Below are 23,430 nucleotides of genomic sequence, written 5' to 3' on the forward strand. Positions count from 1 at the left end.
ATAAAGTGCCTTCAGACGACTGTTGTTGTGATTTTGCGCTATATAAATAAAATTGAATTGAATTGAAAGTGTATGGCTCTGTCCTGGATTAGATGTAAAGCTTATGTCACTAACAAAAACAAATGAACAAACAAACTGGTTCTGCTGGCTACATCGAGTGATGACCTCCAGCTCGCTCTGGAAAGGTTCACAGCTGAGTGTGAAGTGGTGGGAATGAGAATCAGTACCTCCAAATCTGAGGCCATGGTCCTCAGCCGGAAAAGGGTGAATTGCCCACTCCGGGTCAGGGACGAGTTTTTGCCCCAAGTGGAGGAGTTCAAGGTTCAAGGTTCTTTATTTGTCACATGCATAGTTATACAAGTATAACACACAGTGAAATGTAGCCTGACACGCTCCTCGACATGTGCAAAAATTGGGGGGGGGGGGAGGGTGTAGAGGAAGAACATTATATATATATATATATATATATATATATATATATATATATATATATATATATATATATATATATATATATATATATATATATATATACACATATATATATACACACATACACACATATATATATATATATATATATATATATATATATATATATATATATACATATATATACACATAGTATATACACTGGGTGAATGTGCAGTAGTAGTAGCAAGCAGGTGAATTCTGTACATTAATATGAATAGACATCTGACTATTTTACAGGATAGACAATATAAACATATTTAAAATTAAAGGAATTGAAATGTACATTGTGCCTTGGTTTAGAGTGTCTGGAAGAGAGTCCTGTCTCAGTCAATTATAGATGATGTGAGAGGGCGGGTGTGTGTGTTTAGGGCACGGATGGCTTGGGGATAGAAGCTCCTCTTGAGTCTCTCTGTCCTTGCCCGGAAGATGCGGAACCTTCTACCAGATTGCAGAAGTTGGAACAGTTTGTTGCCTGGATGGGACGGGTCCTTCAGTATCTGCGCTGCTCTAGTCCGGCATCTCCTGGTGTAGGTGTCCTGAAGCGGGGGGAGAGCAATCCTGCAGCAGCGTTCTGCTGTACGGATCACTCTCTGGAGAGCTTTATGGTCCTTCACACAGCTGTTCCCGAACCACGATGTCATGTTCTGTGTGAGGATGCTCTCCACAGCGCCTGTATAGAAAATCCTGAGGATCTTTGGAGAGACCCTGAACTTCCTCAGTTGTCGTAGGTGATACAGCCGCTGCCTAGCCTTTTTGGTCTGGACCTGAATGTGGGCAGCCCATGTCAGGTCTGAGGAGATGTGGACACCAAGATACTTGAAGGACTGCACCCTCTCCACTGGAGCTCCATTGATGATAATGGGCTTGTAGTCTCTGTGCTGACCCCTTCTGAAGTCCACCACCAGCTCCTTGGTCTTGCTGACGTTCAGCTGGAGGTGGTTGTCCTGGCACCACGATGCCAGATTCTTCACTTCATCCATGTAGGCCGCCTCATCGTTGTTGGAGATGGCACCCAACACCACTGTGTCGTCAGCAAACTTCGCAATGGTGTTGGAGCCATGGGTGGCCACACAGTCTGAAGTGTAGAGGGAGTAGAGCAGTGGCGAGAGGACACATCCCTGAGGTGCTCCTGTGTTGATGGTGATGCTGTTGGAGAAGCACCTGCCCACCCTCACCACCTGAGTTCTGCCAGTGAGGAAGTCCAGCACCCATGCACACAGACGGCTGTTAAGTCCCAGATCCCTCAGCTTTGTGAACAGTCTGCAGGGCACTATTGTGTTAAAAGCTGAACTGTAATCAACAAACAGCATTCGCACATAGTTACCCTGTTTCTTGTCCACATGGCTGAGAGTGGTGTGTAGGACGTGGGCAATGGCATCCTCTGTGGATCTGTTGGATCTGTAGGCGAACTGCAGCGGATCTGTGGTGTCTGGGATGGAGGAGGAGATGATGTTCTTCAGCAGCCTCTCAAACACCTTCATTACTACCGAGGTCAGTGCAACTGGCCGGTAATCGTTCAGGGATGAGGGTTTGCTGTTCTTGGGCACAGGGATGATGGTGGATCTTTTGAAGCATGTGGGGACCACAGACTTCGCCAGGGACTCGTTGAAGATGTAAGTGAACACACCTGCTAGCTGGTCAGCACAGCAGCGCAGCAGACGGCCGGTGATGCCGTCTGGCCCCGCCAGTTTACGTATCTCGGGGTCTTGTTCACGAGTGACGGGAGATGAGAGTGGGAGATTGATAGACGGATAGCGGACACTGTACCAGTCCATTGTAGTGAAGAGAGAGCTGAGTGTAAAAGCAAAGCACTCAATTTACCGATCGATCTACGTCCCTACCCTCACCTATGGTCATGAGCTGTGGGTAGTGACCAAAAGAATGAGATCACAGATACAAGCAGTGGAAATGGGCTTCCTCCGAAGGGTGGCTGGCCTCTCCCTTAGAGATAGGGCAAGGCTCAGAGTAGAGCTGCTGCTCCTTCACATCTAAAGGAGCCAGCTGAGGTGGTTCGGGCATCTGACAAGGATGCCTCCTGGGCACCTCCTAGGTGAGGTGTTCTGGGCATGTCCCACCGGGACGAGGACCCGAGGCAGACCCAGGAACAGCTGGAGAGATTATATCTCTCGGGTGGCCTGGGAGTGCCTTGGTGTCTCCCCGGATAAGCTGGAGGAGGTGGCTGGGGAGAAGGAAGTCTGGGCTTCTCTGCTTGGGCGGCTGGCGCCGGAAAAGCAGAAGAAGGTGGATGGATGGAAACAAAAACGCATGTTAACATCTCAAAAACAATAACAAACAATAACAATCATCAGAATAGATGGTAAGGTTTTAGTGTGATTGTTTATATAAAAAACAACCAGTGTAACTATGGACTGATTGTTATATAGCTCCTTTCTACTCTTCCAGAGTACTCAAAGCACTTTATACAACATACTGCATTCACACCATTCACAGAAACACTTTCTTCTAGGATTTAAGTGCATTCTATCTAACATTCATTCACACGCATTCATACTCTGATGGATGCATCGGAAAGCAACTTGGGATTAGTATCTTGCCCAAGGATATTTGGCATGCACACTGGGGGAACCACGAACCTTCCGCTCAGTAGATGACCAGCTCTTTCTCATGAGCTACAGCTACCCCTATGCAAGCTGTGAAAGTTTGTCTTGGGCTTTTAAAGATATAAAAAAGGTATCCCTAATTTTATAAGTACCCGCAAAACACTCATCAGTTAGTTGGACAGATTTCTGTTCTTGTATGAACATAGTTGGTTGGCAGTTGAATGTAAATGGGACTTTCTGAAAGCCAAAGTTAGACTATGAACAGGAAAATACTGTGCATTATTATAGTAGAGCAAAATGACTCAGCTATTATTATGGAATCTGCAGATGAGCTATATTGTCTAGTCAAAATATATGATGCGTGACAGTGAAGATGGTGCCATCCTGTGGTGACAATGTGCTGCTGTGTTTGGTGTTTAGATCCTCTGTCTTTTTACACTTATGGGATTTATAGACAAAAAATTGGATTAAAAAGGCAATTTGAAAATGGGTCTGACAATAAGATTATAAACAATGATACAGCTAGTGCAATTTGTTGACTTTATCAACATTGATTTAAATAATATACATTACACTGTTTATTTTTTTAGGTTTCACTAAAAATAAACAAACATCTAGGACACTAAAGAATTTAATGACTTTGGGTCAATTATTGGGAAGCCCAGAACCTGAAAGATCACAAATTTTGCAATGTCTCTGATCACAGTATTTTACTACGGAGTCTAGAATAAGCCACTTGTCATTCATGTAATTTATATAGAGAAAAAATGCAATATATAGACAAAAAAAAAAAAGAAGAGTTAAATTTAACACATTGGATTAGCTGCTAATTATATGATATTCTGGACTGCATCTTGTACTTTTTTATCTTTGTTGCATTGAATTGTTAAAAGTGCCTTCTATATTGGCCTACATATCACACTGCGAGAAAAAGCTTTATTGAAGAAATGGGGGTCATTGTTTCCTGTTGCAGTAATTTTTTTTTTTTTTGTAATTTAGCATATAATAAACAATTTAAGTCTATCCATAAACTCCATTTTCGTAACCACTTATCAGTTTTAGGGTCTTGGGGAAGCTGGAGGCTATCTAAGCTGTCACAGAACAAGAGTGCAGGTCCACATTGAATCAAAGGAAAACCCTTCACACTCACTCAAGACAATTTATAATTACCAATTAACCTACTTTTTCTCGTTTATTTCAAATTGCTATGTTTATGTCATAATAATCAAACTGAATAGCTAATGAGTAACTGCCTTCAGCTATTGTGTTACCACAAAGTCTGGCAGATATAAGCAAACTGGTGTGCAAGGAATATGAATATGGAGAAAAAATATTTCAGGTGGCAAGCTGCTCATGATGCAAGAACTACTTTGTTTGGTTTGTTATTCAATATGCAGTATTTTATCTGAGCCTCTACAATGGCAGTGGCATTTGATAACTGAAATTGTTTCTGCTCACAGCAGGATCTAAAGAGCCCCATTAAAGTACCCAAACCAAAAGCTGTGTCTAAATGTTACTGCTAACTAATTTTACTGCTATATCTTGGTATTTACTTGGACATTGGCTCCCACTGTATGAATATATTTGTGTACTGAGTAAATGTAATTCAAAACCTTTAAAAGTAAAAAGCCAATTTGAACATCTGTGAGTGAGAAGTGCGAACCCCCCCCCCCCCCCCCCCAATCCTAACCCTAACCCTACATTGTGCTTCTCTGTTTGATGTCTGAACTTTTGTTGATCGGTGGGAAAATAGATGCAGCTAGGCAATATGCACTAGCTGGTGAAAAGCATGTGCTTTTTGCAGTGATTATCTCCAGCATTGCTTGTGATTGGCACTTCTGTTGTTGCTAAACATCCTCTCAGCATGCACTAAACTACCTTGACACAAGATAAGTCAATCAGAGCTTGTAAGATAATAAAATAACCTTTTGGCTATCTGACCTTCCTTATTTTAATCTTTTATAGCAGAAATAAAATATACAACCTGCCTTTATGCATTTAAAAAATGAAAGCAAAAGACTTTATTGTATGTTGAACTGTTTTACCTCACGTGGAAGCACTTGTCCTGTTGGCAGAGAAAGACACCAGCACTAGAGAAAGATAAGATATATTTTCCTCTACCTTCTTTTTACCAGTAAGGAAGTTTGTTTTGGACTCTACACTGTAATATACTAACTGTAGCCCGGATGGGAATTTGGGAGTAGATACTCGTAATTCCCATGGACTTAAACGCCACAGTAACATAAGGTGTTCACAGTTAATATTATGTGATTTAACTGTACTCTGAATGTAATTTGCCCTGTAATATGTCACAAGGTAAATACAGGTAATTAGAGCAATGAACCTGTTATGTTAATCATAAAGTATTATTTTATGGTATGTAACTCTGAAGAGAGTTAAAGTATTGTTCAGAGTTCTAATTTTCTGGAGGCCCGTGAAGGTAGCATGAAACGGGACCTGTGTATCTGTTGTAATGGAGGAAGAGAGGAGAACGGCATGGAGAGATGCACGAGGTTAGCTGAACCAAAGTGAGAGACTCAGCTAGTTTTACTGAAGTTACCTAGCACAAAAGAGTGTCGGACTAGAAAGCTAACCGTGTGAGAGCTTCGCAACAGAGTGTGGGGGAAGTGACTTTGTGTTCAATGGTCGCACCACCGTGAAAAAACTGTGTTTCCAGCTACGACCGCCGAGGCTAAAGGCTAGCCCGGACTGCCTGGCTGCGCCACGGAGGCAGCCGCTATGGACTGTCGGAGAGCTGGACAGTGACTGGCTAACGCGTTGTAGCAGAGACAGCATCCGGTCCGCAGGGAGAGCGGAGAGTGAATTTAGTTTGGGACTGGCGAACGGAAACCTACCGAGCAACTGAACTGTAAGTTGGACTTTCGTGCTCTTACTGGGGAGAAGAGGATTTTTCTCCATCGTCCGGCGTGAGCAGCAAACAGGCCTGCAACAAGTGTGAATGTGAGTGTGTGTGGGGCCCATGTGTGAATATTGTGTATCTAGTGGATTATATAGCATATTTTTGAGTGTACATTCGTGAGTCACTTACCAAGAGGTGATAACATAATTTGTGTTGTTTAACATAATTTCAAAGGGAAATATTTCATTTACACAGCATGTTTCATTTGTTTATGGAGCTGGATATCATTTGAGTTGAGTTAAGAAAAGGGTGTTTTATACATTACTTTTTCCTGCCCTTACATTCAGTAAACGTTTGGTTTGCGTTAAAGAGTTGTCTGGGGTTGATTCTTTTACTACTGGTTAAGTCTAACTTGCAGGCAAAGGTTTACTGATAGTTTCCCTGATTCCTGTCTATACCAGAACCCTTTTTGTGGTATCTAGGCTGTAACGAACCTAACACCCCGCCTAGGGGGTCCAAACTGAGGTAAGTGGATTTAGACTCCGTATCACGGGTGGGGTGCTACATAAAATGGAGGCACCGCTGGGATAAAGACTGGTAGTAATTAGTATTAACTTGTGACCCAGACAACCTTTAAAGAGAGGGTGATTTGAAGTTATAGTAGGTTACAGCAGAGCAAAATCAGTTTGTGTTTGGTATTGTGTTACACTATACACATACAGTAAGATTCACACACTCAACACCAAGAAATGGCTCAGTTACGGCACTGGTGTAAAGGAGAAGGCCTTAACCCTTCGCATGCCATACTACTTAAAGATGTTCCCGAGGACACAGAGATTGAAGTCATAGAAAGAACTCTGCAATCCATTAAAGTTCTTGGACGTGTGAAGGTTAGAGGACGTATGTATGATCCTCAGAGCAAGTGTTTGACTGTACTGTGTGAATGCAGAGAAAAGGTAAATACTAAAGCCATTCCTCTGGACATTCTAGCTGATGGCAGCAATTCACTCTGGAGAATCATCGGCCACTTAGAGGAGGAGGATGGTTCAGTTGACCAGCTGGTTGCAGATGACTGGCAGGCATCTCAAACTGATTTGGGACCTGCCGCCACACTTCAGGCCTCCACTCCTGAAGCAATCATCAGAGCTGTTGGTGACCTTCTGCAAAATACCTCTAAGCCTGCCAGTGACAATAGCAGCTACAGGAGGTTGCGCACCTTCTCAGGGGTTGTTCCCACACCCCCAGGAGAGGAGCAGTTGGAGAACTGGATACTACAGGCTCGACTGATGATAGAGGAATATGATCGGCCTGACAGAGAGAAGAAAATCAGGATAATGGAAAGTGTAAAGGGTCCCGCGTTGGAGATTTTACAGGCTGTACGATTTAATAACCCTGAAGCAACACCTCAAGAATACATTGATGTAATTGAGAATACTTTTGACACACCAGAAACAGGAGAGGAACTCTATTTTGCCTTCCGAATGCTATGTCAACACAGAGGGGAGAAACTTTCTGAGTTTCTGAGAAGAATGGAGAGATCTCTCAGCAAGGTGGTCAAAAGGGGAGGTCTGTCTCCTGCCCTAATAGACAACGCACGTCTTGATCAGCTCATTAAAGGTGCAACAGGGTCTGACCTGATGCTGTTAAGTTTGCGTTTAAGGGAACGAAAAGATAATCCCCCTACCTTTCTGCAGCTGTTAAATGAGGTCCGCATTGAAGAGGAGCATGAAGCTTCTCGGCGCAGACTTAACCTCAATAAAGTCGTGCATGTCAAAAGCGCTACTGTACCCACGGGGGCACACGTGGAAAATCTCAGACTTGAGATACAAGGTCTGAAAACCCAAGTCAGTGATCTCACCACTGCTGCCGGGGTGCCAGGTGTCCATTCACCTGGGGCAGCATCCACAGAGAATGTGGAAGCAGACGGCTTGGGAGAAGACAAAAACTTCCAAGCATTAAAGAAAGAAGTGGTGAGGCTAAGAAAACAGATCTCTGTCATGTCAGTCAACCCCAGCAAAGGGGTTGCGGTGCCCTCACCCAGGCACCATGGTTCTCCCACGCACCTTCAGCGGGGAGCAAGGGCACTCAGAGATCCCAGTCACTTTTTCTGTTATCGCTGCGGGGAGGATGGGCACATCTCTACCAAGTGTAAGGCTCCAGAAAACCACCCTAAAGTGATACAGAAATTCATTCATGCTCAACGGAAACAGGGAGAAAGTAATAGAACTCCCAGTCCTGCCAAAGAACCGACCACCACCAATGTAGGTGTTAACCGGAGTGTTGTCAATGTCAGGACGCCTAGTTTCCCTGAAGGACTGGTAGGGCCACCCTCCACAGCCGGTGTGAAGGTAGATGGTGTACCTTGCACCGCTCTCTTAGACAGTGGCTCTCAGGTGACCATCATTTTTGACAGCTGGTATTCAAAACACTTGTCTCATGTGCCTTTACGCTCTGTTACGGGCCTAGATATTTGGGGACTAAGTGAATCAGAGACCAGCTATCCTTACAGGGGGTACATTCAAATTGAATTGGAATTCCCCGAAGAAACACGAGAGAAAGTTGAGACTATCCCAGTCCTCGCTTTGGTGTGCCCAGACCCTCGGTGCTCAGATACCATACCTGTCTTGTTGGGCACCAATGTTCATAAAATCAGACCCATTCCTGCAACTGGAAAGAAAGTGAGGGTGGGGAATGTTTGCTCTGCCAAAGTGAATGTTCAGCAGCCTCAGAACCTACCGACTATTATGTCTGAGTCTGCCAAGGATGATGACAGTCCAGTAGCTAACGTTAAGTGGACTGGTCCTGGCCCACTGGTCATTCCAGCTGGGAAAGAACGCATAGCTGTCTGTAAAGTCAAAGACATCCACACTATTGGAGACAGCATCCTCATCACAGAACGGGCAGCTTCACATGCCCTTCCCCCGAGTGTGCTTGTGCAGCCAACCGTACTGTTCTCCAAGATGCTTGATAGAGACAAGTTTCTGGTGCTCATGCGCAACCAGTCACTAAAAGACACTGCCATTCCCATGGGCACTGTGGTCGCACATCTGCATGTAGCTGACATAGTGACTGATGTCCCCGGCCCAAACACAAAAGCTTCTACTATGCTTGACCCATCTCTGTTTAATTTTGGGGACTCTCCTATACCAGCTGAATGGAAACAGAGGCTTAGTCAGAAACTGGCAGAGAGAGGCAAAGTTTTCTCGACGGAGGAATGGGATGTGGGTTTGGCTAAAGGAGTGCAACATCACATCCGTCTAGCTGACCATACCCCCTTCCGAGAGCGGTCCCGCCGTGTTGCCCCAGCTGACCTGGATGACTTACGCCGCCACCTGCAAGGACTTTTGGCAGCGGGGATAATAAAAGAATCAAGGAGTCCCTATGCTTCCCCCATCGTCTTGGCACGAAAGAAAACGGGGCGGTTGCGCATGTGTGTGGACTATCGGACCCTGAATCGCAGAACTGTCCCTGACCAATACACAGTTCCTCGCATTGACGAGGCGTTGGACTGTTTGTCTGGCAGCAGGTGGTTCTCTGTCTTGGATTTGCGTAGTGGATACTACCAAATTCCCATGGCAGAAGAGGACAAGGAGAAGACCGCTTTCATATGTCCTTTGGGATTCTTTCAATTTGAGAGAATGCCCCAGGGGATAACCGGAGCTCCCGCGACCTTTCAAAGAGTAATGGAGAAAGCAGTGGGAGACATGCACATGATTGAGGTCATAGTGTACCTTGACGATTTGATCGTGTTCGGAAGAACTTTGGAAGAACATGAGCAGAGACTAATCAAAGTTCTTGACAGACTGGAAGAGACTGGCCTAAAATTGTCCATTGACAAATGTCAGTTCTGCAGGCCACAGGTGACATATGTTGGACACATAGTGTCGGAGAAAGGGATTGCCACTGACCCAAGCAAAGTTGAGGCGGTAGCTCGCTGGAAGCAACCCACCGATCTCCCATCACTGCAGTCTTTCCTAGGGTTCTGTGGGTATTATCGTCGCTTCATAAAGGACTACTCCATCATTGTCAAGCCGTTAACCGAACTATGTAAAGGTTACCCACCAACCCAGAAGGGAAAGCGAGCTGTCAGAGTCCCAGAAAAGACCTACCATCGCGTAAATGAACCGTTTGGGGACAGGTGGGATGCTGCATGTACAGAAGCTTTCCAGAACATTATACATTCTCTTACAAATGCACCTGTTCTAGCATTTGCAGACCCAACCAAGCCATATGTGTTGCACATTGATGCTAGCCTTCAGGGGTTGGGTGCTGTGCTCAACCAAGAACACCCAGAAGGGCTGCGACCAGTTGCATTTGCTAGCCGAAAGCTTAGCTCATCAGAGAAAAACTACCCCGTGCACCAGCTTGAGTTTTTGGCGTTGAAGTGGGCTGTAGTTGACAAGTTTCACGACTACCTGTATGGAGCACAGTTCACTGTGAGGACGGATAACAATCCCCTCACATATATCCTCACCACTGCCAAGCTCAATGCCACCGGGCATCGGTGGTTAGCTGCTCTTGCCACTTACGATTTCACTCTCCAGTACCGACCTGGGAGCAGCAACATTGATGCTGACGCGTTATCGCGCAACCCCTTACCAACAGAGGACACTGATTGGCAAACTCTGCCCTTGGACAGTGTCAAAGCTCTGTGTAAGCAGATCTCCTGTAGAAATTCAGCAGGAGGGGGGGCAGTCAGCTTTGCTGAATCGTTAGGAGTTTCCCCTGAGGCACTCCCAGAGTGTTTTGTTTTCCCCACTCATCTTGACTATGGGTGTTTGACCCAGATAAGCAAGGCCGAGCTTATCAAAGCACAAGACAATGATCCAGTGATCGCTCCTGTAAAGAAATCTATGAATGGAGCGATTCCCTTTACTTTCGACAAAGACTCCAATGCAGAAGCCATGTTGCTTCAAAGAGAGGCAAACAAGTTGGCAATCACTGATGGAGTACTCTACAGGAAAGTACAGAGACAACCTGGAAAGGAAATCCATCAGCTTGTACTACCCCGAGAGCATGTTGCCATGGTGCTTAGATCACTTCATGATGAGTCAGGTCACCTGGGGGTGGACAAGACTGTGGAGCTCATACGAGACCGATTCTACTGGCCTAGGATGAGTGCAGAAGTTGAGCAGTACATCAGGAATTGTGGGAGATGTGTTGCACGTAAGGCACCCACACAACGAGCTGCACCATTGAACCAGATCACCAGTAGTGGGCCACTAGATCTCGTGTGTATTGATTTCCTATCCCTAGAGCCAGACTCTCAGGGATATGCTAACGTTTTGGTAGTGACTGATCACTTTACCAGATATGCACAAGCTTTTCCAGCTAAAGACCAGAAAGCCTCCACAGTAGCCAAGATTCTCTGTGAGCGGTACTTTGTGCATTATGGACTTCCGACCCGGATACATTCCGACCAGGGACGTGATTTCGAGAGTAAGCTGATCCACGACCTTCTGAAAGTGTTGGGAATCCGGAAATCCCGGACAACGCCTTATCATCCCCAGGGAGATCCACAGCCAGAGAGATTTAACCGGACGTTACTTTCCATGCTGGGAACCTTGGATCCCAAGAAGAAACAGGCGTGGAATCAGTCCATCAGTCATTTGGTACACGCGTACAATTGTACGCAGAACGAAGCAACTGGGTACTCACCCTACCTGCTTATGTTTGGCAGGGAGGCCCGGCTGCCTGTGGACATCTGTTTCGGAACCAACGACCAGACACACAGCAGTCTGACACATCACCAGTACGTAGCTAAGCTGAAAGCTGATTTGCAACAAGCTTACCGCCTAGCGACAGAGGCTGCTGACAAAAGTCATCAGAGAAACAAGAAAGCACATGACAAGCATGTGAAAGAACAGACCTTGGCACCAGGAGACCGGGTGTTGCTAAAGAATTTTGGTGTCTCTGGAAAGCACAAGTTGAAGAATAAGTGGAGAACTGCACCCTATGTTGTGCTTGACAAAATGCCCCGTCTACCAGTATACAGAGTGAAACCTGAGAAGGGAAGGGGGGTGGAGAAAACGGTGCATCGTAACCACTTATTACCCATAGGGTATCTAGTGAGACTTCCAAATGATAGTGAACCAGAGTTGTTTGATAGACCTGTCACTCGATCCCAAAGGGGACTCGCCAAGGCTACACCAGTTGACAATCAGGGAGATGCAATATCTTCTTCAGAGTCGGAATCCGAAGATGCATGCCTGACACAATTCCCATACATGGATTGTGAAAACCTTCTGTCACTGTCAGAACAGCTTCTGAGGGACCAAGGTCAAAAGCCAAATGTGTTGGATCTTGAGAGTTCAACCACTGATTTGGCAGATATTGAAAGAAATTCAGATGATCATAACCCTCCAGATCTCCAGCTAGACCCTGAGGCAGTTACAGTGACTGGCCCTGAGGAGGGAACCGAAGAGAGTGGGATGTCGCTGGAAGGAGAGGAGCATCCAGTGTGCCGCCCACAAAGACTAAAGAGGCCTGTGGTGAGACTGAGTTATGATGAACTCGGGCAGTCATCAGATCACCCTGTAGTGGTTTTGAGCCATGGGGTTTTGGTGGGAAGTGGCACTTACAGACATTCACGAGATCACACTTGCCAGACTTCATGGTGTCACCCACTAGCACTATGCCCTTCCTGTGTTAAATTAGAGCTGGACTAACAAAGCACAGATTTTTGTGTTTATAAATCTGTGGGGTTTGATAGGGGCATCAAACGCATTTAGAAGGGGGAGGGTGTAGCCCGGATGGGAATTTGGGAGTAGATACTCGTAATTCCCATGGACTTAAACGCCACAGTAACATAAGGTGTTCACAGTTAATATTATGTGATTTAACTGTACTCTGAATGTAATTTGCCCTGTAATATGTCACAAGGTAAATACAGGTAATTAGAGCAATGAACCTGTTATGTTAATCATAAAGTATTATTTTATGGTATGTAACTCTGAAGAGAGTTAAAGTATTGTTCAGAGTTCTAATTTTCTGGAGGCCCGTGAAGGTAGCATGAAACGGGACCTGTGTATCTGTTGTAATGGAGGAAGAGAGGAGAACGGCATGGAGAGATGCACGAGGTTAGCTGAACCAAAGTGAGAGACTCAGCTAGTTTTACTGAAGTTACCTAGCACAAAAGAGTGTCGGACTAGAAAGCTAACCGTGTGAGAGCTTCGCAACAGAGTGTGGGGGAAGTGACTTTGTGTTCAATGGTCGCACCACCGTGAAAAAACTGTGTTTCCAGCTACGACCGCCGAGGCTAAAGGCTAGCCCGGACTGCCTGGCTGCGCCACGGAGGCAGCCGCTATGGACTGTCGGAGAGCTGGACAGTGACTGGCTAACGCGTTGTAGCAGAGACAGCATCCGGTCCGCAGGGAGAGCGGAGAGTGAATTTAGTTTGGGACTGGCGAACGGAAACCTACCGAGCAACTGAACTGTAAGTTGGACTTTCGTGCTCTTACTGGGGAGAAGAGGATTTTTCTCCATCGTCCGGCGTGAGCAGCAAACAGGCCTGCAACAAGTGTGAATGTGAGTGTGTGTGGGGCCCATGTGTGAATATTGTGTATCTAGTGGATTATATAGCATATTTTTGAGTGTACATTCGTGAGTCACTTACCAAGAGGTGATAACATAATTTGTGTTGTTTAACATAATTTCAAAGGGAAATATTTCATTTACACAGCATGTTTCATTTGTTTATGGAGCTGGATATCATTTGAGTTGAGTTAAGAAAAGGGTGTTTTATACATTACTTTTTCCTGCCCTTACATTCAGTAAACGTTTGGTTTGCGTTAAAGAGTTGTCTGGGGTTGATTCTTTTACTACTGGTTAAGTCTAACTTGCAGGCAAAGGTTTACTGATAGTTTCCCTGATTCCTGTCTATACCAGAACCCTTTTTGTGGTATCTAGGCTGTAACGAACCTAACACCCCGCCTAGGGGGTCCAAACTGAGGTAAGTGGATTTAGACTCCGTATCACGGGTGGGGTGCTACATAACAAACTTAAAAGACCAAACAAACAAAAAACAACCTACAGACAAACAGAGTAGATGTGATTAACATTAGTGAACATAAAAGAGACATTTCCAACTACCAAAAAAAAAAAAGAAATATGATATTACTAATTTAACAACATAAATATTTTGTTATCTAATAGCATATTTAGATAACGTGGATGTTGGTGAATTTATTTGTTTTGATCCAATTTTTGATCAATCGACCAAAGTCACATTGAAATCCATTAGTGGCACGAGCTCTTTCAAATACTTTGTTCAGTTCAAGATATGTAGTCACTACCTATATACAGTAGAAAAATATGTACTGGACATGAGATTTGTTTATGCCCTCAGCAGCCTATTAATGTCACGGTTTGGTGGACATTGAGAGGTGTGGACCCAGGCATGGACAATTATGCAGGAGAAAGTGTTTCAAACTGAGATTGAGCCTTTATTGTTGCTGAAACAATTAACACAAAACCCCTAACAAAAATCTAAACTGGGGACAGCTAAACATGAAAATAGAAACATAAAACTAAACAACCTGAAATATGAAAACGTAGCTGGAGAGACACTGGGGAAGATGAACAGGATGACCAGGCATGATACACAGAACGATACACAAATGCTCCGACGAAAAACAGAGATAACCACACACTAACTATACACACAAGATAATGAGGAAATGGCACACAGGAGGGAGATACAGCTGAACCTAATTAGATAAGACAACAGGGAAGCAAAACAGAATACATCACCTGAGACACGGACCTTCAAAGTAAAACAGGAAATACAACTGGCTCAAGGACATGGACTTGAAACTACACAGGGGACATGGAGTACGGGGACCAAAACCTAAGAACTAGAAATACAAAACAGAAACCATTACAATAGCAGTCAAACCCCAGATAAAAACAAAGATCAATAATAATACATAAACCAAAACACTGGGTCACCGACCCAGGACCTCGACAATTAATTCAGACAGTGGTATTATTTCTCTAGTTTTTATTCAGGCTACACCAAACCACCTTTGTATTTAGACCACACTCTGGACTCATGAGGACAAATACATTTATTGTACTCCAATAATTTCCAAAATCTTTTGTCTACACAGCTCCAGGTCAATGGGGGCTGAAGATAGTACATGTCTGTCCTTATTTAGGGTGTTTAGGACTAATTTGTGTAGCAAGCAGATTTTTACATGGCCCAACACATCATATTAAAATAAAATACAACAGGGTATTTTGTTGTATTGCACTTTTTTTTTCCATACTGCATTTTTTGTTTCTTTTCTTATGTTTTGGTTGTACTCAGTTATCTTTATGGCTGCTTCTCTTCACGTTTTATAGCTGATGTGACCATAAAATAATAAAAGTACATTTCCCAGCAATCCCTGATCTCACCCACGCTTGATACATGAAATGAGTCTTATCTAAATACAAGGGAAAAGATAAAGAATTCTGAGGTATGTCAACAAATAAACAGCATGTGTTGTGACAGGATGCACACATAAACAACGACTTCTCATCTCCTTCTTTTACGAGTTTACGAGAAATGACTTTTTTATTGAATGGTGTAATAAGTTCCAAACACACGGTTTAGGGGGTTATTTGTTGCTTTTGTATGCATAGTGGCAGCATGTATGCTATATAAAAATATGTATTATATAAATGAGCAAAAATGTATTTTATAACTGGAGTCAAATATTTCAAAATAAAATATCTAAAAATGTAATAACATTGGCATCCAGCAGCAAGTCTGAACTGAAATGCTTTGTTATTGTTTTTTAAGCATTACAAGTGTACTGAGTTATTTTTGTAACCTCGGCAGTCACATCTTGCAGCCATACCACAAATTAGATTCTTGTTTCACACAGAGAGACTATCCATAGGTATCATATACCATGTATAGACCTGCACACCTTGTGTATGGAGACACCAGTTTTCTCTAAATTATTGTAGGGACTTTACCTTACAATATTACGTGCCTTGAGGTGATTGTTACTGTGATTTGGTACTATATAAATAAAACTGAATTTCATTGAATTAAACTAAAATTAACTAAATTGACTTGAATACATGTGACCTTGTATTTTGGGTGTAAGGAAATCTATAGTTTTTACTCTCTATTAGTCTATTAGTCTTATTTATTTACACCCATAGAACAAATGTGTTAAATACAACACATCTTAACACATGTGCTGCATCAGCTCAGGGACAACGCATTTTGTGTGCATTTTTTACAAAATGTGTGTAATTTTTGTCTTTCTTGTTGACATTGTGTCAAAATTCACACATAATGAGTTAAATGTGTCCAACGCTTTTTTCTGTAATGTTTTAACACAACCTTTTTAAGAGTTTACTGGTAAATACAGTAGCTTGTTAGAATTCCAAGACAAGATTTTACTCTGGCATATCCTGTCACTGTTGTGGCACGTGTCCCAGTCAAAGAGTCTGACTGTATAAATCACATGTGAGCTGATAACAGCACTTTATGACCAAACTGTAACACACAAAGTTTGTAGATTTGGACAGAGTCCGTGTTTATTCAGTGGAATTCATTTAGAGTAAAAACCTTGCAAACTAGGGCATGTTATTACAGTTAATGAAAACCCTCATATTCCACAGAGGAATGGGGAGAATGGAGTTGAACAGGAAAAGTGAGTGGGGAGCGGAAAACTCGAGATAAACTCAACTTATATTTTTCAATGACGTGTTATGTTTTTCCTTTTGCTTTGGTGTTTGAATCAATAAATCTTAATGACGGCCATATTTAAGAATTGAGTTTTACAAAAACATCAGAGGCTGCCAGTACCTAACCTTATCTATCTGTGTAAGAGGTTGAGTAATAAACGTCATGTGTCATGGTAGGATATGAATATAAGTAATGCTCCTTAACAGTGGCTCCTCATCTCATTCTGATTACTTTGCAAGGTATGTGGTTTTCATTGAATATTGTATAATACAGAGTTAAAGATGTTAGTCAATGTTTTTGTGTCAGCACTTGATTAAAGAGTTATTTTGTTTAGATTTCCTTTAGGTTTCTGACTTATGGAACAAATTTATTTTAAGTTTGGGATGGGAATTCAACATTTCCTCAATGTAATTATGTTACTAATTCTCTTGTCAGCGTGAACAATGAAAAACAGTTCAGGTCTGCTTTTGCTGCTTTTCCTGGGGATGTGCTCAGCACGCACCTATCGTAAGTATGATCTGGATACATAAAACTATTTGTGTTGTAAAACCTTTTAATGGAAAATTAGTTAAGCATAAAAGATGGCATATTGACAAGGGCCAACACACTTATCATCAGTTAAAGGTAAAGTAATTAAAGCAGTATAACGGAAACGTAAATAATAATAATAATAATAATAAATTGGATTTTATATAGCGCTTTTCAAGGCACCCAAAGCGCTTTACAATGCCATTATTCATTCACTCTCGCATTTACACACACTGGTGGAGGCAAGCTACAGTTGTAGCTACAGCTGCCCTGTGGCAGACTGACAGAAGCGAGGCTGCCATATCGCGCCATCGGCCCCTCTGTGTTACCAATATTTCAATAGCTAAAATAATTATATATTACAGTTATATTGGTCTATAATTCCCAGATGAAAAGCTTGCTAACATTAATCTCAAAAGTGGCAAAATGTCATTGTATTCTAAAATTGTTCAAGCTGTTCAAGAAAGAAAGTCCTTTATTTGGCATGTGAAATAAGAAATCTGGGTTTATAATGCAAATTTAATTATATAAAAGCATTTCTCATTATGAATCTTAAATCATATTTCTACTGTCTTATCTGCAGCAAACGTGGCTTTACGTGGAAAAGCTACCCAGTCAAATGAACTGAATCTTGAGCTCGCAGATGCCAGCAATGCCATTGATGGAAATCGTGAGTCTCACTATTGGGCTGGATCATGCATCCACACTGATCAGCAGACCAACCCCTGGTGGAGAGTGGACCTGCTGGATTCCTACATTGTCACCTCTGTGATCATAACCAACAGAGGAGACTGCTGTCCAGAAAGGCTTAATGGTGCAGAGATTCATATCGGCAACTCATTACAAGATAATGGTGCTGGAAATCCAGTGTAAGTAAATGTATTACTCAAAACTCTAAATTAAAATGCTGCCAGACACATAAACAATTCATTGACCTTATTTGAAGACATAAACTTAACTAAAAGCACTGTTGCCTCACATTAAGAAGTCTGTTGAGCAGGTGCCCTTCAACATGATTGTTAACTGGTGGTTCTAAATGTGACATAGAAATAAATGGTTGTTGTGGTGCTGTTAGCTTGTCATTAAAGTGATAATTTAGGCTTCACCTAAATCCATGACTATAACTGGATAAGTACTTAGGAAAACTGATCAGTGAATGGATGTTAATTTGTTTGTAAGTACAAATATTTAAAATAAATTAAAAATGAATTCACTTCTTATCTTTGTTTTAGGGTTGCAGTAATTTCTCACATCCCAGCAGGCAGGTCTTTAACAATTACTTTTACCAGACTTGTGGAGGGACGTTATGTAACTGTGGTATTACCAGGGGCAAACAGGATCCTCCAACTTTGTGAAGTGGAAGTCTATGGTTATCGAGCCCCAACTGGTGAGTATCATACTGACACTTCAATTTCTATGTGCAATTACAGGTCAGAATTTGAATCATAATTGCTGAGACCATTACATCCATTTAATATAGAGGAATCTATTTTTGCTCAGTGAATTTGTACAATAAGACTCGCTGAAAAACAGTTTCACAATAGAGATTTGTTAGAGATTTCAAATTTGTTATAGATACTATCTGTTACTAATATACAAGCAATACAACCTCCACTGCTCATCACTACAACTGGTTAAAGTTTTGCATTGGTGAGCCACTGAAACAACAAACATCAGGCACACCTTGTTAAAATGTAACAATGTGAAAATAGTTAGGATTCAAAACATATTCAGACTGGAGTTCCTTTATTCTGCAAAAGCAATAATCACGCATCATTACTGATCTTTGCAACTGTGTCATTGTACAGGAGAGAACCTAGCAATCCAAGGAAAAGCCACACAGTCTTCACTATATTTACCAGGCATGGCCTATAATGCCATAGATGGCAATCGTGCCAACCTATGGAACCAAGCTTCATGCACTTGTACAAACAAGGAGTTAAATCCCTGGTGGCGACTGGACCTGGGCAAAACCCATAAAGTGTTTTCTGTTAATGTAACCAACCGCGGAGATGGTTTCCCTGAACGACTCAATGGAGCTGAAATTCGAATCGGAGATTCTCTTGACAACAATGGCAACAACAATCCCAGGTAGTTTACAGTTAATAAATAAATTCTGATGTTTCTGACTCAAGCATGTCTGCTTCAGTATTTGTTCGGTAAAGCACATTTATACTAAGTTTCAAACTCTGCAAATATTACTTTGCGTTAACTTACATCGATAAAGTATTTGGTAATGTAGTATCTTCAATTATCAGTGTTTTTTATTTTTATTTTTTATTATTCAACAACAAAACATTTTCTCTTCTGAAAGGTGTACTGTGATCTCAAGCATCCCTCTGGGCTTCACTGAAACCTTTAAGTGTAATGGGATGGACGGTCGCTATGTCAACATTATCATCCCAGGAAGAAGCGAGCATCTGTCCCTATGTGAGGTGGAGGTGTATGGCTCCAGGCTGGATTAGATGTGAGGATGTTGAAACTGTTTAGCTGAGGCTGACTTGTGCAGATTGATGTTTAAAATTTTAAATTTAGCAGACTTTCATTATTCTAAAGACTAGTAATATAGTTTGGGCAACATTTATTCTGCATGAATACATTTTTGACCACTGTGAAGCAGAAGAATTTTAAAACAAGCTGAAAAACATTATTTAACAAAATTATTTGGAGTCATTTATTTTGCGACCCCTGATAATGGAGTCGATAAAAGCAATGATGCTGGACAGTACTTTTTTTATACAATCACAACAATAAGCAAATCAAAATAACAACCAAGTGAGACTGAAGTTCAGTTATTTTCTTGCTTTAAAACTGGGGTCAACAGAAGACAAGCTGTGTTAAAACTGCAATAGATTCTTAACCACTTAAGCCCCACGCCCCCGGTACCGTATATTGTATATTTTATTTAACTTATAATGGCTGTAATATTTTAAATACAAGGTTTGTAAAACTTCTCTAAACTTTTTCATTTTTAGTACTCTATTTTTTTGTTGCTTTTGATTGTTTGTTGCTTTGCTTTTTACAGCTGTTGCTGAGTTGTTGATTTTGACTAAACTGAAACTGTACATTACTAATCCTGAACTTTTTTTTAAACAACTGAATATAAATATTAGCTTATGAAAATGAATTAAATATAATCTCTCATTCCGTGGCTGTTTTTATTTTTATTGTATATTATTGAGTATTAAAGCTTTTAGAGATTGTGCTGTGGTACCACTCTCTTCTTCAGCTTTTGGCTGCTCCCTCAGCCTCCCCTCTCTTTGTCTCTAAATGGCTCGACCCGAGCTGTACACGTATTTAATTTTGAACATATAGGAACGCATTTCTAAATTTGATAATAATGAATTACAGTAGTCCAGCCTAGAAGTAATAAATGCATGAACTAGTTTTTCAACATCCCTCTGAGACAGGTTATTTAATTTTAGAGATATTGCTCAAATGGAAGAAAGCAGTCAAGGTAAGCTGTTTGGAGGGGCAGTGGTTGGACCAAAACACAGGACTCGGAGACAGTGAATTTAACTTAAAGGTGGCAGCTTTTATTTGCTGGCAAATACAAACTGAGAAACAAACAATACACAGTGCAATAGCACTAAAAATAAAACAGAAACTCCAACTAGGATGAATGACCTAAACTGGGAAGACATGACATGACATGGCATGGCATGGCATGGCATGGCCAAAACATGATGAGAGATAAACAAACAGCTAATGCAGAGGACATAGCAACAAACAGGGGAAGACACGGGGCTTAAATACACAGAGGGAAAACGAGGGAATGAGACACAGGAGGAGAGCACAGCTGGGAGTAGTCAAACATGACAAGACCAAGGGGAAGCAAAACTGAAAACATTAACACAAGACACAGACTGTCAAAGTAAAACGGGAAACATACAACAGCAACGCGGACTCAACAAGGGGAAACGGAACAAACCTGGAACGCAGAAAGAGAAACCAAGAGACTAAGAACTCTAAATAACACAAAAGCAAAGACTATTAATACTGAACAACACAAAACACTGGGTCAGGACTGTGACAAAAGCTGTCCTACATATTTGTTTAGTATGTGGATTGAAGATATCAGGATGATTGAACATATCCTGGTCATCTTTGCATATTTGGATAACAGTAAAAATGTATGCTATGTCTTTTAATGATACTGCCTAAAGAAAGCATGTATAATGGAAACAACTGGTCCTAGCACGAAACCCTGTGGAACTCCATAATTTACATTGTAATTTGAAGATGACTGTTCTCTCACATGACCAAATTGGAATCTTTTACACTAGTAGTAAAATGGCGCCGGTGAGGTCGGCTGCCGTGCTGGATGCTCTGCCCTAACTTCTCCACTTTTTGCAGTTTTTCGTCACTTTTTGCTATATCTGCGATAATCTTGCATGGGCATGCAAAACACACAAATCCGCTACAGTAGAGACACTACAGTAGAGACACTTTGGTTTCTATTGGTCTGCAATACACGGACATTTCACCATGTTTAACTCCGGACCCAACCTGGCCAAAGGAGATCCTGAGAGAGAACAAAGGACGCGACCCTAAGCGACGGCCTCGAGGTAAAAGAGCCGGCATCAGGAACAGGCTACGGGCTCGCGCACACCGCGCACCCATGCCCAGTATCCTGCTAGCCAATGTTCAATCCATCGAGAACAAGCTTGATGACCTCAGAGCCAGAATCAAGTTCCAGAGAGACATTCGGGACTGCAACCTCCTCTGCTTCACCGAGACTTGGCTGAACCCAGCGATACCAGACCACGCCGTGCAGCCGACGGGGTTCTTTTCGGTTTACCGCATGGACAGGACAATGGAGTCGGGGAAGAAAAGAGGTGGTGGAGTGTGTTTGATGGTGAACAACAGATGGTGCGACAGCACAAACATCTCCCCACTCACACGCTCTTGCTCGCCCAATCTGGAGCTTTTGATCGTTAAGTGTCGCCCTTTCTATCTCCCTCGGGAATTCACTGCGGTCATTGCCTGCACTGTTTACATTCCGCCTCACGCGGACTCGGACACTGCCTTATGTGAGCTACATGAGGCTCTCACACATCAACAAACACTTAACCAAGATGCCGCACTCATTGTTATGGGAGATTTTAACAGAGTGAATCTCAAACGGACATTTCACAACCTTCACCAGCACATCAACTGCCCCACCTGGGGCACGAGGACATTAGACCACTGCTACACCCCGTTCAAGAACTGTTACAAGGCTCAGCCCCTGCCGGCATTTGGAAAATCAGACCATTCCGCCATCTTCCTCATGCCTGCTTACAAACAAAGGCTAAAGCAGCAACCACCAATCAGGAGGGAGGTCGCTCGCTGGACGGACAAATCGGTGGCCACGCTGCAGGACGCACTGGATGACGCAGACTGGGACATGTTTCGGCGCAGCTCTGATGACATCAACATGTTTACGGAAGCGGTTGTGGGATTTATCGGGAAACTAGCGGACGACACAGCAGAAAGAACTATCATCTGAACGTTTCCCAACCAGAAGCCGTGGGTGGATAAAAACATCCGCGACGCTCTGAGATCACGCACCGCTGCCTACAATGAAGGGCTTGTCTCCGGTAATATGGACCTATACAAGGCTGCGTCCTACAACGTGCGCAGCGCGGTCCGAAAGGCAAAGCGGAGCTACGGGGAAAAACTAGAGTCACAGCTACGACAGTGCGACTCTAGGAGCCTGTGGAAAGGACTGCGGACTATAACGGACTATAAACGACCAGCTTCTTCAATGATGAATGCAGATGCTTCACTGGCTGATGAGCTGAACACGTTTTATGCTCGCTTCGACGCCACAGCAATTAAAACAACAAACGGCTGCGCGCGCTCGGAGTGCACCAGTGAAGAAAATGCATTCGTCATCACAGAGCATGCCGTGAGGAACACCTTCAGGAGGGTGAACACCAGGAAGGCAGCAGGACCAGATGCAATCCCTGGCCGGGTCCTTAGAGCCTGCGCTGATCAACTAGCACCGGTGTTCACGGAGATCTTCAACCTCTCCCTGGACCAAGCTGTGGTTCCCACGTGCTTCAAACAGTCCATTATTGTCCCTGTTCCAAAGAAACAACAGCCCGCTTGCCACAATGACTACCGTCCAGTAGCACTGACTTCAATTGTGATGAAGTGTTTTGAAAGACTGATGAGAGATCACATCACTTCTTCACTTCCTGCCACCATCGACTCACTTCAGTTTGCTTACCGGACTAATCGTTCCACAGACGATGCCATATCTCACCTGCTCCACACATCCCTGAGTCACCTGGACACTGGCAGAGGGAATTATGTTAGGATGCTGTTCG

At 42.9% G+C, this 23,430-nt stretch overlaps 1 protein-coding gene across 1 annotated transcript; it reads left to right on the forward strand.

Moving 5' to 3' along the window:
• Positions 1 to 13,572: 13,572 nt before the first annotated feature.
• LOC308405388 (uncharacterized protein) lies at positions 13,573 to 20,240 on the forward strand. The gene is made up of 6 exons (XM_080895996.1): positions 13,573 to 16,824; positions 17,021 to 17,092; positions 17,697 to 17,982; positions 18,346 to 18,500; positions 18,922 to 19,204; positions 19,428 to 20,240. The coding sequence occupies exons 2-6, from the start codon at positions 17,029 to 17,031 to the stop codon at positions 19,576 to 19,578; spliced, it is 939 nt and encodes a 312-aa protein (XP_080752122.1). The 5' UTR covers positions 13,573 to 16,824; positions 17,021 to 17,028; the 3' UTR covers positions 19,579 to 20,240.
• Positions 20,241 to 23,430: the final 3,190 nt, after the last annotated feature.

Source organism: Rhamphochromis sp. 'chilingali' (genome assembly GCF_963969265.1).
Source record: "Rhamphochromis sp. 'chilingali' genome assembly, chromosome: 11".
In the NCBI taxonomy this organism is placed as follows: Eukaryota; Metazoa; Chordata; class Actinopteri; order Cichliformes; family Cichlidae; genus Rhamphochromis; species Rhamphochromis sp. 'chilingali'.

Excerpts from the sequence above, each read along its gene's own strand:
- LOC308405388 (XM_080895996.1), top strand. The coding sequence starts at position 17,029 with ATGAAAAACAGTTCAGGTCTGCTTTTGCTGCTTTTCCTGGGGATGTGC. Across the intron at positions 18,501-18,921 it reads TGGTTATCGAGCCCCAACTG|GAGAGAACCTAGCAATCCAA; the intron begins GTGAGTATCATA and ends GTCATTGTACAG. Across the intron at positions 19,205-19,427 it reads AATGGCAACAACAATCCCAG|GTGTACTGTGATCTCAAGCA; the intron begins GTAGTTTACAGT and ends CTCTTCTGAAAG.